Source organism: Bos grunniens, chromosome 13 (genome assembly GCF_055505025.1).
Source record: "Bos grunniens cultivar Pamir isolate PY7600 chromosome 13, Bosgru_T2T1.0, whole genome shotgun sequence".
NCBI lineage: Eukaryota > Metazoa > Chordata > Mammalia > Artiodactyla > Bovidae > Bos > Bos grunniens.
In genome coordinates, this window is record NC_141177.1 from 66963456 (window position 1) to 66978494 (window position 15039).

Consider the following 15039-nt stretch of genomic DNA (forward strand, 5'->3'; position numbering starts at 1 on the left):
GCACACTTCAAAGATTTCGGTGACATTTGAAAGGTTTTAGATTGGGAGCAAGTACCATTCTCACTGTTAACTAAACAGGAGAGAGATCTGGGCAGAAGGGAACTCAAGATAATCAGTCAGTCTCCTCCGCTTTGATGTGCTCCTGGGGCTGGAAGGCAGAAGCCAGTTGAGCACAGAGAAGTCTTTTAAGGGAAAGAAAAGCCAGCATCCGGGATTGGAAACTCCAGGGTTCTGAGCTGGACACATCCAGCTGGAGGTCATCACCTGCAGAATCAGGTTCCTCTTGCACCCAGGAACATCACTTAATTTTTCTTTTTCAAGACTACCTTCTCTCTCCATCTTTCTCTCCAGCCCCGCATGATCCTGCTTTGATGTCTTCACTTCACATGACTTACTATGTGATCTTTCTGCTTTTTGCTTATCTTCTGCTAGGAGAGGAACTCTGAAGGAAAGGCATGTCTTCTGGCCCAGTATACAGTAGGTGCTCCATAAATACCTTCTCTGTAAATGCACTGTGGTGGCTCCTAATCGTTCCTGTGACTGCATCAGTGGCGATCAGACTTCCCTACAAAGTGTCGTCTGCTAAAACCAGAAATGTGTGTAGAGAGGCAGGGAAAGGCAGGGGGGCTGGGAAGACCATGGGATGTAAACTTCATCCTGCCTTTTTTTTCCTTTTCTTTCTGTTTTTAGAAAGTCCATGAGAACTTTAAAATACAGAGGCAGGGACCAGACAGGGTAGGAGCAGTTTAAGTAATCATGAAAATATTCTAGACAGAACAGGATTATCTTATTTTTCCTGAGTGACACTGTTTACTCACATTATCATTTCTAATGTGCTTCAGGAAATAAATTGGTTACAATATTATCAAATTTTCTTTAAAATATTTTAGCAGGCACTTCATTAGACAATTTAGCTTTATGTTCATTCATTCTTCCAAATGGAAGAAGTATTCCAAATGTCTATTCAATACTCATCTTTTGTCTGTTCACTTATTACAATGTACAGTGATGTTAATTACTATTTCATTTAGAAAAACCCCTTGACACCATGGTACTACCATGCTCAACTGTGCACACCAGTGACATTGCTGTGCCACTAATTTAGACAGCCAGAGTAGGATGATTTTATTGGAAAGATCTAAACCCATGAAGGAATCTTGGAAGACTGTCATGCTTTCCTCCTCCCCATGAAATTTTCATGAATATTTAAATCTGACAAAATTCTTTAACTCACCTGGGGTCTTAGTAAAGGAAGTCTTCTGAAATTTGAACCCTAATCACTAATCCTATATTTTTTGTACTATTTATCTGACCTTGGTCAAAGAAGCAGTAAAATATCTTTGGCGTTAAGTCTAAGACAATGGAATATTACTCAGCCATAAAAAGGAATGCATTTGAGTCGGTATTCGTGAGGCGGATGAACCTAGATACTGTTGTACAGAGTGAAGTCAGTCGGAAAGAAGAACACCAATACATCAACGCATATATATGGAATCTAGAAAAATGGTACTGATGAACTTCTATTCAGGGCAGGAATAATCTCCAAGATAACAGAAAACAGGCTTTGGACACAGTAGGGGAAGGAGAGGGTGGGACAAATTTGGAGAGTGGCATTGAAATATGCATCACCATATGCAGAATCGCTAGCTAGAGGTAAGCTGCTGTACAGCACAGGGAGCACAGCCTGGTGCTGAGACAGCCTGGGGGGCTGGGAGGGAGGTCTAGAGGGAGGGACATATGTATACTTAAGGCTGATCCACGTTGTTGTACAGCAGCCGCCAACACAATATTCTAAAGTAAGTATCCTCCAACTACAATTTTTCAAAATGCAAGACAATGCAGACTTTATCTATGACCACAGAAAACAATCAGACAATACTGTACCGTGTTCTACTTTAGCTCATTAAAGTAGGTTTTTGGTTTTTTTCCTTCGTTAACTCCTCACATAACGTCCTCAACTCATTCCTTTGTTTATGTGGAAATGGGACCATGACCTAAAACATAAGGCAGGCCACCAGGTCTAGCTCAGAGCCTGTTACCAAGCCCATGTGCCTCTGAGGAAGCACTTGGCTTCTCTGGGCGTCATTTCCTGAGCTGGAAAGTCAGGTCGAGTCAGGCGGCCTTGAAGATCCCGGAAGGCCTTGCTTCCCCGTTCACTGCAGGGTCTTCCTCTTCCCCCGCCCCCCATGCCCAACACCCACTCAAACTTACCTGATTCAACATACTCTTTGACAAGCACGGCGCAGTAAGGGTTAACCGCCTCACCCTGGCAGGACTGGCAGGACCCACAGTCGAAGTTGGACAAGCCAATTCGGAGAAACGGTGACATGATGGTCACTCCCTGCAAAGCGACAGAAGACAACAGCTGTTTGAAGACTGTAAAATATATTATTTGGGGTGTTGCATCCCTGTTAACCAGTGCTTTATCTCTGAAAGCCAGAGCCTCAAGTGGCTTGACTATCCATTCAAACAAATGTTTTACTTCCCCTTCTGCATGGTGCATTATTGGGCTCACCCCAAACCGCAGGCTGACGTGCCAGAGAAAGCGGCGTCCTGGACTAAGGTTATTTAACCTTGTCAGTTAGACCTAAGTCCCACTCCTAATTGAATGGAGTTGTATTTAATAGTTGCAGAGAGACACAAAAGCATTCCAACACTTCATTTCTTCTATTAGTCAAGTAGGTACCCAGGAAACAACACAGTAATAAGAAAATGAGTTTATAAACAGTGAGTCTATTTTAGTCACAGCAGTTAAATATGACACTGTGAAATTCTTACATGGGCTATTTGTGTGTGTGATGGAATGGGCTCTGGGCGTTTATTTAGCAGCTGATCTGTTTACTTGAGACACATCCACAGATATATATATCTGTGTCTGCGTGTGTGTGTGTATGTATTTAAAGAGCTTCTGAACAGTTTGAACCACTTAAAAACCCTAAATCACTGACCACCATAAAATAGCAACTTCATTGTGGAAAAAGAAACAAAGGACTTTGTAAAAGTCAAAGATCTAATAATTACGCTTTACGGGAGATGTCAGTGAAAATCATCTTAGTGTTGGCTACAGAGTCAGGGATTCTATTCTGATTTTTCATCTACTGTTCTTTCCTTTGTTTGACCATTTACTTCAACTAAAGCGCCCTCCCTTTTTAACCTACTTTTCCATGAGGCTCCATGAATCTGAAACTATTACCCGGTATCAATAATTAGTGATAAAAGTACACTCTTGCTTCCTGTCTCTTGAACAGATTTCACCTCATGAATTTTCCAAAACATTCTTAAGGAAGCCAAAGGCCAAAAAGTTCATTTGGGTTTTTTCCTAAGAGGTTATAGGAACTTTTTGAACAACCCAGTATCAAGAAGAAAGCATTTCCCATCTTTCTTATCTTTGTGGAAAAGAACAAAACTACTCAGAGTAACAGGCTCCCAGATGCCATAATCGATGACACAACCAGAAATCTCGAAGCCATCATATGAAGCCAGCAGAGCCATGAAAGATCACCAGTCCTCTGGACCTCCGGAATGCTGTTGGTCTTTGGGATTTTCGTGTGTTTGTTTGTTTATAACCAACAGGGAGACATATCAGGGGCCCTTGACAACTGCTGTTCATTTCATGGAGATTAAGAGAGTCTCAATTTCCTGCAGTTCACCAGGTTTAAAAAAAAGAGATGGTCACAGAATCATCCCGATTTGTCTCATGTTCATAGCCTCTGAAACACATTGCGATGAATTAGCAGTGAGATGACTTCCAGGTTTGTCTTTAGGGAGCCCCCTTACCCTCTGAGCTTAGAACTCTTGGGTAGAAGCTTGTCTAAGAAATGAGAATTCTCCAGAGAAAACTTGAGACCCCCAGCCACCCCCCTCTCCCCCGGGGTCCCTGGGTCATGTAGATCTTTCAGACAAATTTATATTCTTCCACTGATCAAGCCAAGAATTGGCATCATTTATGGGACTATTTACCACATGTGGACTTTTTGAAGATTTCCTCAAAACAAGCTGAAGGTAAGCAATTCATTCGGACTGGAGCCTGGAAGGATCAGTGACTCATAGTGTTTGAGTTACAAGCACTCTGACCTTTACTGACGATGTGTCACTTTGCTATTTCCAGGCTGGGCTCAGAATTAGGCAACAGTGCTCACTGAGCACCTGGGAAAATCTGTCTGGGGAATAGACAGAAGGCTGTAGGGTCCACAGGGGGTCTGTCACAGCAACGAAGTGAGTTGCAGTGAAACCCCTCCTCCCGCAGGGCTGGCGCAGACATCACCCAATGTCTTATCCACGAGCGATCCAGGCTCCCTCGCCAGTCTGCCTGCCCTATCCCCTCACACATGGGCATTCTGCCCATCTACCCAATGCATCCATCTATCTGGTAGCAAAGCCAATGCCTCTCATTCTAAAGGCCTGGTCCCAGGGATGGCATCTGACATTTTGACATTTAGAAAGCAGAACTGGCATTTGTGTGCTTCACCTCACACATTGTTCAGTAAAGCCTCAAGCTCAGGGGTGCCTTTTTAAGGCAAAAGTTAGCATTTTATTCCTGAGCTACTCAGAATCTTCTCTCCTTCTGTATCGGCAGTAGGTGATCGTGTCCTGGCTATTGTAAATGGTGCTGCTATGATCAATGGGGACCTAGGGTGTCACACAGAGTGAAGTCACATAAACAAATATAATGCATAGATATATGAAATCTAGAAAAATGGTATGTGAATGTGAAAGTTGCTCAGTCGTGTCTAACTCTGTGACCCCATGGAATTCTCCAGGCCAGAATGCTGGAGTGGTAGCTCTTCCCTTCTCCAGGGGATCTTCCCAACCCAGGGATCACCCAGGTCTCCCACACTGCAGGCAGATTCTTTGCCAGCTGAGCCACAAGGGAAGCCCAAGAATACTGAAGTGGACAGCCTATCCCCTCTCCAGCAGATCTTCGAAACCCAGGAATCAAACCGGGGTCTCCTGCATTGCAGGTAGATTCTTTACCTACTGAGTTAGCAGAGAAGCCCCAGAAAAATGGTATATATGATCTTATTTGCAAAGCAGAAATAGAGACACAAACATAGAGAACTAATATATGGATACTAAGGGGGAAGGGTGGAGAAGGCAATGGCACCCCACTCCAGTACTCTTGCCTGGAAAATCCCATGGACGGAGGAGCCTGGAAGGCTGCAGTCCATGGGGTCGCTAAGAGTTGGACACAACTGAGCAACTTCACTTTTTTCACTTTCATGCATTGGAGGAGGAAATGGCAACCCACTCCAGTGTTCTTGCCTGGAGAATCCCAGGGACGGGGGAGCCTGGTGGGCTGCCATCTATGGGGTTGCACAGAGTCGGACATGACTGAAGCGACTTAGCAGCAGCAGCAGCAAGGGAGAAGGGAGGGTGGGAGGAACTGGGAGATTGTGATTAACATAGACTGCTGATACTCTGTATAAAATAGATAACTGATGAGAAGCTACTGTGTAGCACCGGGAACTCTGCTCAGTGCTCTGTGGTGCTCTGAATGGAAAGGAAATCCAGAAGGGAGGTGATACATGTATACACATAGCTGCTTCATTTTGCTGTACAGTAGAAACTAACACAACATTATAAAGCAACTATACCCCAATAAAAATTGATTAAAAAAACAGTAATAGGTGATTATCATGAAGAAAATACACAAAGTTAGTAAAACTCTCCTTACCTGAGGCAAATTGCATTCATTATTTTGATGGATTTTCTCTAGTCTATTTTAATTCATGGATTTTGTGGTTTTGTTTTATATTCTGTGCTCCTACTGTGTGTATGAGATTATATCTTTTAATTTAACATTTTATCATGAAGATTGTCCAAGTTACTATGCCATCTTCCTAAGCATCCTTTTAATTCTTGCATGATATCCCATTGAGGGACAGCTCCATTATCTGCTTTATTAAAGTCTTATAGTTACATACAGAGATTGTGTCCAGTTATTCCAATACAGAAATTAGCTGATAAGCACCTTTTACAATTTTTTTTTTAATTGAGGAAGACTGCATCAGACTAGGTCACTAGAGAACTCCAATATTACTAGATCAAGTGATATTACTGTTTGTAAGAGATTACTATTTAAAGAAAATAACAAAAGGGGTAAACATCTATAGTAAATGTAACAGAAAATAAGTGATCATCATTCTTATATAAAAAGTATACACAAATGTGTAGGAAAAAATACCCCAAACCACTACCCATGACCCAACTAAATAAGTGACAATGACACAAATATATAAAATACAAAAAACACAGTTGTAACTAGTTTGTAGGAAAATTTCCAGCCTTGTGAGCAAGTCAAGAAATGCAAAAACAAAGCAAGATACTATATAATTGTATTTATGTGACATTCTTGAAAAGATAAGCTACATGGGAGAAAAAAATCAGCGGTTAGCGGACAGGATGTGATTATAAAGGAATGGCATGAGCAGGTTAGGGGCGACGGTCTGACTGTTTTACAGCCTGGTTGTGGTGGCAGTTGCAGAAATCTAGATGTAAATACACAGAATGATTCACCCAAAATAAATGTCAATTTTTCCACATGGTAACTTAAGAATCAAAATAAAGATATACGCTACTGGCATTTCAAGGCATAGATTATAAATTTAGAGGTTATATAAAGAATATATATTAGGAAATGGAGAATCCATATAATAAAATACTGAATTAAAATCTGAAGTAACCAAGAATAGCCTCAATTTACTAAAGGGAGATGGTCAGAGTCTTAAAAAAAAAAAAAAGAACATCTTTCACTCTGTAGCATTTAAACGCTCCTGAAATTTTGCACTTTTGTGCAAATAGCTGAAAAAAAGTAACATCAGCATTTAACAATGCATTTTCTTTGAGGTATATTAATATTCAATTCAAACTATAATAATAAAATGACTAAAATACTTAAAATATAAAATAAAACAATAACATTACTTTATCTGGGCAATTAGCAAATATTTTTTGAAGTGCTGTTCCCTAACACTGGCAAGAACAACATGCATCAAATGCTATCTTACAAAGCTGTTGTGAGCATAAATTTCCACAGTCCTGTTGAACACACACACAGACACGCATGTATGTATATGTATATATGCAAATCTCAAGAGCCAAGAAGATATGTAATAAGCACATGAAGATGAAATTAACATGAAAGATTTTTGTGGGGTGACTTCTTGTGCTCAGAGTGGATGGTAAGGGAGAAGGGGGATTCCAAGGAGAATTACTCTTGTACGGAAATATAGGCACTGGAATCTCATCCATCAGGACTGTCCTCTCCCAGTCTCTATGGAGTGTACATTTCATAATCTCTTTACTGCCAATCACAGTGACCTTGCTTTTTACAACAAAGAATGTGTGCATGAGAGTGGCTGGCTGTGACTTCCCTGGTGGTCCAGTGGTTAAGAATCTGCCTGCAGGGGACACGGGTTCAATCCCTGGTCTGGGAAGACTCCACACGCCACAAGGCAACTAAGCCCGTGCACCACTGAGCCTGCATGACCCAGAGCCCATGCTCTGCAACAGGAGAGGCCACCACATTGAGAAGCCTGTGCGCCACAACTAGAGAAAGCCCACGCACAGCAATGAAGACCCAGAGCAGCCAAAAATAAATGATAAAATTACATTTAAAAAAAAGTGACTGGCCAGCCCAGGCTGTCCTGGTAGCCCAGGGCAGGACACTCTGCAGACCGTTCGTTCATCTGAGGACTCCCCTGGACAGCTCCTGGGGACCCTTGACCTGCCAGGTCTGCAGGGAACTCACTGTCTTGCCTTTGGAATCTGCCCAGTGACTGGTGCCAGGACTCCTGGCCTAGCGCCCCGCCCAGACATCACCCTTTCTCTCATCCGCCACAACCAACTTTCTCTTCTCCTTCCCCACCTCCTCTCCCTCCTTCCCTGGGACCTCCATTCTGCATCATCCCCCATTAAACCCAATGTAGCAGCTTACTGTCTCTGTCCAGCCTTGTCACCTCTCACTTCCAGTCGGATCTCCACACTGCAGCCCCGAGGACCTTCCTTAAGATCACGCAGAGCTCCTGCCGTTTCTCCCACGTGTCATACTGCTTCATGGCTCTAGGCGCTTCACAATCCCGCCCCTCTCCCTGGACCGCTTTCCTAGTCCCCTCTGTCCGCCACCTGCCCCTCCCCCACTTCCTCATCTTCCAAGTTCCTGCTCGGTCTCTACCTCCTCTGCAAAGCTGTTCTTCCCTCACCTCCATCCCTGCCCACCTCACATCTTGGTGGAATTTACTCAGCCTCCCGTGGTCCCTGGGTACCCTGCGAGACACACCTGTCATAGCAGTTCGCCTCTCCTCTGCCATTTCAAAAGTCTGAGTGGTGCTGATCCTTTAACTCCCATTCTCTTTGTCTTCATCCCTCAGCCTCCAAATCTGGGGGACACAGAAGGGCCCCACCAGGATTTCTCCAACATAATCCTTAGAGAGGGTGGGATATACTTATACCCTCAGAAGAGGGGTGGGACTCAATCTATGGAAGTCCCTCTGGTTTAATGCAGTATATCTAGCAAAAGCCTTCCAGACAGAGTGCGTGGGTGCCTTCCTCAATAGACCCTAGCTGTGATAAAGGGTTTCCTCTACTACCACGTTCCTTTGGTGAATGTGGGGTTGGGGAGGAGACCAGTGCTCACACAGTCATATTGCCCCATAACGCTTTATTTGATTGATTCGTTCATATTTGTCTTCCCAAACAAGACTTCGGGCTCTGAGGGTGGAGACCAGGTCTTAATTAATCATCTATATACCTCTGAGGATTAATCCCTCTCTCTGATACTGAGCAGATAGATGCTCACTGCCTTCTTGCTAAGGAACTTAATTTTCCAAAGCAACATTTTCCATCCCCTCTTAATCTTCATGCATTTCTTTTACTTGCAAGGGTATTCTACAGTCTGATTAGGTGGAGCCAGTTACAGAGGAAATCAATACAAAGGAAACGTGCCAGGAGTTGTTACAGGCAGAGAATCGATGCCATTATGAGCTCAATGGCAGGAGTTATTTAACTTCTCTGTCTTCTCATTTGGAAAATGGTGATAATGTTGTTACCTATTTCAAAGGGTGAAGAGGATGAAATGGGGAAATACAGGGAAGCATTGAGAGCAGGGCTGGCACACAGTCCACTCTCAGAAAAAGTTATTATTATTGCAACTCTGATATATTTCCTAGTGTACTTTATGAGCATTATTAGTGTGTACCAGAAAAGGGTAGAAAGTGAACGGAAATGGTCTTTTAGGAGCGTTATCTGGGCTGAATTATGTGACCTTCTTCTGCACTCCACCACTGAGCTCTCATAAAGCCCTTCGGGTATCTCTTCTAAAGCACTTATTTTCCCCTAATGGAGTAATCATGATGCCAGCACTCGTCATGATGAACTAGCGGTGTGTCCATCCAGCCTTCTGCGCTTTAGCTAGGCCAGCTGTGAAATATTGTCATAATGCATACTTTAAACTTGTGGAGGATCTTTACTCTTACAGCTCAATGTTTTCCCCTTTAACTACGATCTCATTCCTCTTGGGCAGGTAGATGGGCAAGTCTCACTGCTCAGAGGTGTGCTTGAGGTCATATGCCGTTAAGTATCAAATGGAGAATTCTGGTCTCTTGACTGCCTGGTGCTGCCTGACCTACTTACCTGAACTGACTCACCCGCCACAATTCAAACCCACCAAATACTTTCATGGTGACCTGAAGGATTGCCACCACATAACGAAAGCAGCTGGGGGGAAAGTCCATGGAATAGGAAGCGGGAGAAGTTCTCTAAATGCTCATCAGCAAAAACATGTCGAGACTTCACTTCCTCTGCAGCAAGTCAAGTAAGAACGAGCATACTTCTTTATTTTACAAAAATCTGGACAGCAGTTGTATTGCTATAATTTAGCTGGAGGAGCCTTAAGGACAGAGGGAGAATCTCACAGAAACACCAAAACTTTAGCATGTATCAACAGAAGAGAAAACACAAGCGAATCAATAGTAAGCTTGAGAATGAGAAAAAAATTCAGTGGGTTCCCAATCTATCAGCTCAGCTGAAATTTGGTAAATGTCAGGCAAATTCTGGCAAATGAAGATACACCTACCACTCTCACATTTCTTTATGAGACAGAGAGGCAGCCTGAGCAAACAGAACACATCTCTTCGCCTGCCAAAAAATGTAGAAATAAAACAAATACTGAAATTTAGGAAGAAGCACCTGTGTGGCATTATTACTATTCTGACACTAGCTTGAATGTGTGAGTGGACAGACAGTCCCATGAAAGCCCAGCTGTCACCAAATTGCACGAATACTCAATTGTCTCTGTCCAACTGACTCAGCCTGTTTTCTGAACACACCCCAACGATCCATCTCATTGGCTCTGTTTATACCTTCCTTCCACGTGCGTGCTCCATCACCTGCACTCAGGCACATCCTTCAACCGTTCTCCTCCTTCAAGGACCTCATCTCTGCCCTACCTCATCCAGAGATCCCTTCCTGTTTCCCACAAGAAGAGGAGTGATTTATCCAAAGGATGAACTATAGGAGTAACCGATGCTTGCCCAGTCCAGCTCCCTCCTCTCTTTGCGGGGATCTGCCAATTTTCAGAGACTGTATTTCTCTACTCTCCTCTGCTGTGCCATAAGCAGGGCAGGGCTATCCCGCCAGTCCTGGGAGGCCAGCCATCATCCAGCACTGCCTATGACCCTGTGAACAACCACCAACCTATTTGCTTGGATGCTTTGGCCATATCTACCAATCCAGCCTTTTATCACTCATCAAGTTGATTTTTTTTCTTCTCCATCTCTCATGCTTCTGATCTATTTGGTACAAGCACATGCATAGCCTCGAGGGTTATTTTTTGGGTCTTCTACAATTCACAAAATTTTGCAAAAAGCTTTCCACAGCTTGTGTTGTTCAACCTTCTCACCAAGCCCATGAGGTAAGTATAATTAGCTCCATTCTACAGATTAGAAAGCTGAGGCCTGAGTGGGTAAGCTGAAGGTCAGACAGTTTGTAAGCAACAGAACCTGGATTCCAGCTTTGCTTGCTCAGTGCCTCCACCCAAATTAGTCAATGATTCCTTGTTAGAAAACCACTTCAAGGTTAGGTCAGGGAGGAAGTGAAAGCCTGGAGAGTTCCCCATATTGTTCCCATCTGCTCAACCAGCCCCTAATTAGAAAGGACCCACAACAGCTGTCAGACAAGCTTTCCCAGCAGCCTCCTGGCTGGCTACTTGCTCAGTAACCTCGGCTACTAACTTGCCTTTTCTTTTTGTTGGAACCTGTGGTTTAATGATCTGTCCTTCTACTCCTTGGCTATAACTTGAAGAGTTGAAGGGTGGGTAACGTGGCGCTAGCAGTAAAGAGCCCGCCTGCCAATGCAGGAAATGCAAGAGATGTGGGTTTGATCCCTGCGTCAGGAAGATCCCCTGAAGGAGGGCATGGCAACCCATTCCAGGATTCTTGCCTAGAGAATCCCATGGACAGAGGAGCCTGGGGGGCTACAGTCTGTAGGATCGCAAGAAGTCAAACACGTCTGCAGCAACTTAGCACACACGCCAACAGTATAAAGGAGTTGAAATTTCTCGTCAAAACTTAAGCTCTCTTTTGGAAGTGAGGTCAAAGCTGCTGAGCTGGGTGATTTTCCCGTGGGCTCCTAAGTGTGTACCGTCCACCCCTGCGTCTTCTCCATTCCTGCTGTTACCGGTGGCTGGCTGGTACCGGTTATGATTCCTGGAGGCAGAGTCCAGAGCAAAACTCACTGCTTTGTATAAAGTCGGTCTCCTCGGCATTCCTTCCTATCCATTGTAGGGTGACCACTTACTGAGCCCAAAGATGCTGCCTCATATAGAAAGCGGATTTAAGGATGGGTCTATTTATGTCAAATTTTCCTCTTAAAAGACATTCTTGGGACTTCCCAAGTGGTCCAGTGACTAAGACTGCTTCTACTGCAGGGGGCGCGGGTTCAATTACTGGTCAGGGAACTAAGATTTGCATACTGCGTGGTGCAGCCCAAAATTAAAAAAAGAACAAAGACACTTCCCCACACAGAAGAAGGTAATGTGAGGTGATGGATACGTGAATTAAACTCATTGTGGTGATTATCTCACTGTATCAAGTTTAATCAAGCCATACATCTTAAATATATATCCAATTTTTAATTGTCAATTATACCTCAATAAAGCTGGTGGAGAAGGCAATGGCACCCCACTCCGGTACTCTTGCCTGGAAAATCCCATGGACAGAGGAGCCTGGTGGGCTGCAGTCCATGGGGTCACTAAGAGTAGGACACAACTGAGTGACTTCACTTTCACTTTTCCCTTTCATGCATTGGAGAAGGAAATGGCACCCCACTCCAGTACTCTTGCCTGGAAAATCCCATGGACAGAGGAGCCTGGTGGGCTGCCGTCTATGGGGTTGCACAGAGTCGGACACAACTGAAAAAGCTGGTGGAAGAGAGGTGAGTTTCTCAGTGATTCTACCATCTTATCAACCCAGTAGCTCTAATGACACACACAGAATGCTTTGGGATCTTCCTAGGGTACCAGAGGAAGAGTTCTTCTGCCTGTCAGATGCTCAAGCAGGAAAAATATCCCACCTGAGTGCAGGACGTCCAGTCAGAGCCAGGGCCCAGGGCTTGGTCAAAGGACATCTCGACTGAGATGGTCAAGGTGAAGCCGCTGGCCACAGTGTCCCTTTTCCTTGACATGACTGTGTGCCATGAGGGAGGAGGGGACAGAGGTAGGAGCCCACAGGAGTGTCAACAAGACAGCCACGGTATAAAATCCAGCTTTCCTCAACCACACAGTCTTACACAAGGGACCTCATCTCTGTGTGACGTTTCCATTTCTGCAATATGGAGAAAACAGCAGACTTGCTTCATAGAGTTGTCATGAAGATTAAATGAATTAACCATTAAATGAAATGCTTATAACAGTGGCGGAAAAGGTAGCTATTATATCACATAGGACTTTCCCAAAGCATCCTTGGAAATTCTCCCGGATGAAATCAATGACTGATGATAACTCACTCGGTGGATTATCTGACCTGACCTAGAACTCACCTAAACTACTGGCCGCTTTTTTTTTTTTTTTTTGCCATGTATATTTGCAAACCTGCCTACTAGGTATAAAGCCCTGTGCTGCATAGAAACACATAACAGGGTCTAAATGAGTCTTGGGACCTCAGCATGGGGTAGCCCCTGCCTGCCTAGAAGGGATTAGAGAAGGAACTGGACTCCACTTTCTTGCCTTTCATCCTGTGAGTAAAATGACGTGGCCAGTTAATGCAGACTCAGCATCAAGAGACAAAACAAGAGATGGCAAAGTGGGCTGTTGCTCCTGGGTACGGAAGGAGCAAAACACCCGTCTGCCCAGTGGTGCTCAAATACCACACCCCACTTCCTTCCCCGGGTGTGTGACAATTTTCAAAGAAAATACAGTACTTGTTAGTGTCACCACAGCAGATGGAAACAGCGATGTTCAGTCCAAAGATGAACTAGCAGTTCTGTAAAGAATAACCTACGAAGAGCCCTGCGTGCGCCGGCAGGACCGGCAGTGCTGGGGGAGTAACTGCCGCAGACCGGGAGACAGGATGGCCAAGGGCGGGACCAGGAGGAGGGGGCAGGGTGGGGCTCTGATGATGGAGGGTGGATGTGTGAGCCACCCACCCCTTCTTGTGGCCCACAAATGTCCCCACCTTAGAAACGACTGGGTTGTAAAAGCATGTTTGTGATCGGAGCTTAGACTCCATGGAAACTGAAATCAGATACTCTTCAGGTGCCGAGACAAGCCCATGATCCGCCCGTTCATCTGTTCATTTAGAATGAAGTCAAGATTCTGACACTAAGCACCTTTCTGCCACTGTCCTGGCTTAGGAGGTCTGCCCCTGGTTTTCCCTCCTGCGACCTCTCAGATTTACTGTGGGTTAAATAGCCCCATATGGGGTCTATATTCTCAATTTAAAAACCACAGAGTACTTTGATTCTCAGAACGCACTAGTTGACTGGGTGAGACCATCTGTATTCTTGGCCACAACTGCAGTGGACACCCACCACCTGGGAGATGGGAACCCCCGAGCCCAGCATTCCTCAAAGTGGGATCCTGGAAGACCCTCAGCATCCAAACCAGCAAGGGGGTGGGGCAGGCTTTAGAAATGCAAACCCTCCATCCCCACCTGGACTCACCCGAATTAGAAATTTTGGGAGTGGGTTCCTCCATGAAGCCCTCCACTGACCCCCTGCACATTTAGCCTCTGGAAGCACCAGGCTGGAGCAAATGCCTCCAGGCCAGGCTGTGTCTTTCTCATCTCTATTTGCTTGGTGTCCAGCACAGCAATTCTAAATCAATGACTCTCAATCAGGGTGACCTTGCTTCTAGGGGACATTTGGCAATGTCTGGGGACATTGCCGGTTGTCACATATGGTTGGAGAGGGTGGGACTGGCAACTGGTAGGCTGAGGCCAGAGATGCTGCAAAGAAACCTACAACACGTGGGACAGCTGCCCACAACAAACACATCAATGGTGCTGAGGCTGAAAAGCTCTGTTCTACACATTAAATAAATATATTAAACGTGGCAATCCAAGAGAATCCTCTCTCTTCATTCCTCCCTGCCTCTTATGCTTCCTCATGTTGAGTGAATTCTAGCCCCACAAAGAGAAGAGACTATGATGACTTGGGAGAATAGGTCTCTCTCTTTTCCACACTACCTCATTTGTGGCCACTAGTAACACAGAAACTGACATGTGATACAACTCACTACAAGTGTTTCAACTATATAAATGGTACATTGGCTATGAATGAAAATGAATCAATCTGTAAACAAATTAGTGGATCTGTCCATTTTTTTTTTCTTTTTGAGAGCTGAAAGGGCTCTTAGTGATCAAGCAGTCCACCCACTCCTATAAAAGATGAGGAAATTCAGTCTCAGAAAAATTAAAGCAAGTGATCAAATCTACCTGATGAGTGGAAGAAGTATTACTAGGGTCCAGGTCTCCTAGATCATTATTTATTCATCTTTCTACTGTGCTTTTATTGTAGGTATCACTCCAAGAAAAATGGATTTGAACA

At 44.4% G+C, this 15039-nt stretch overlaps 1 protein-coding gene across 5 annotated transcripts in view; it reads right to left on the minus strand.

Moving 5' to 3' along the window:
• Positions 1 to 15039, minus strand: part of PRKCQ (protein kinase C theta) — a 158040-nt gene that overhangs the window by 91143 nt on the left and 51858 nt on the right. For 3 of the 5 annotated variants that reach the window (XM_086334799.1, XM_086334796.1, XM_086334798.1), the window contains exon 2: positions 2212 to 2341. In XM_086334799.1, coding sequence (XP_086190925.1) covers positions 2212 to 2329 — 118 coding nt within the window. In that variant the 5' untranslated portion in view covers positions 2330 to 2341. Of the gene's footprint in view, positions 1 to 2211; positions 2469 to 2515; positions 2703 to 15039 lie in introns of those variants that run through there. The other 2 variants (XM_086334797.1, XM_086334801.1) reach the window with 2 other exon arrangements.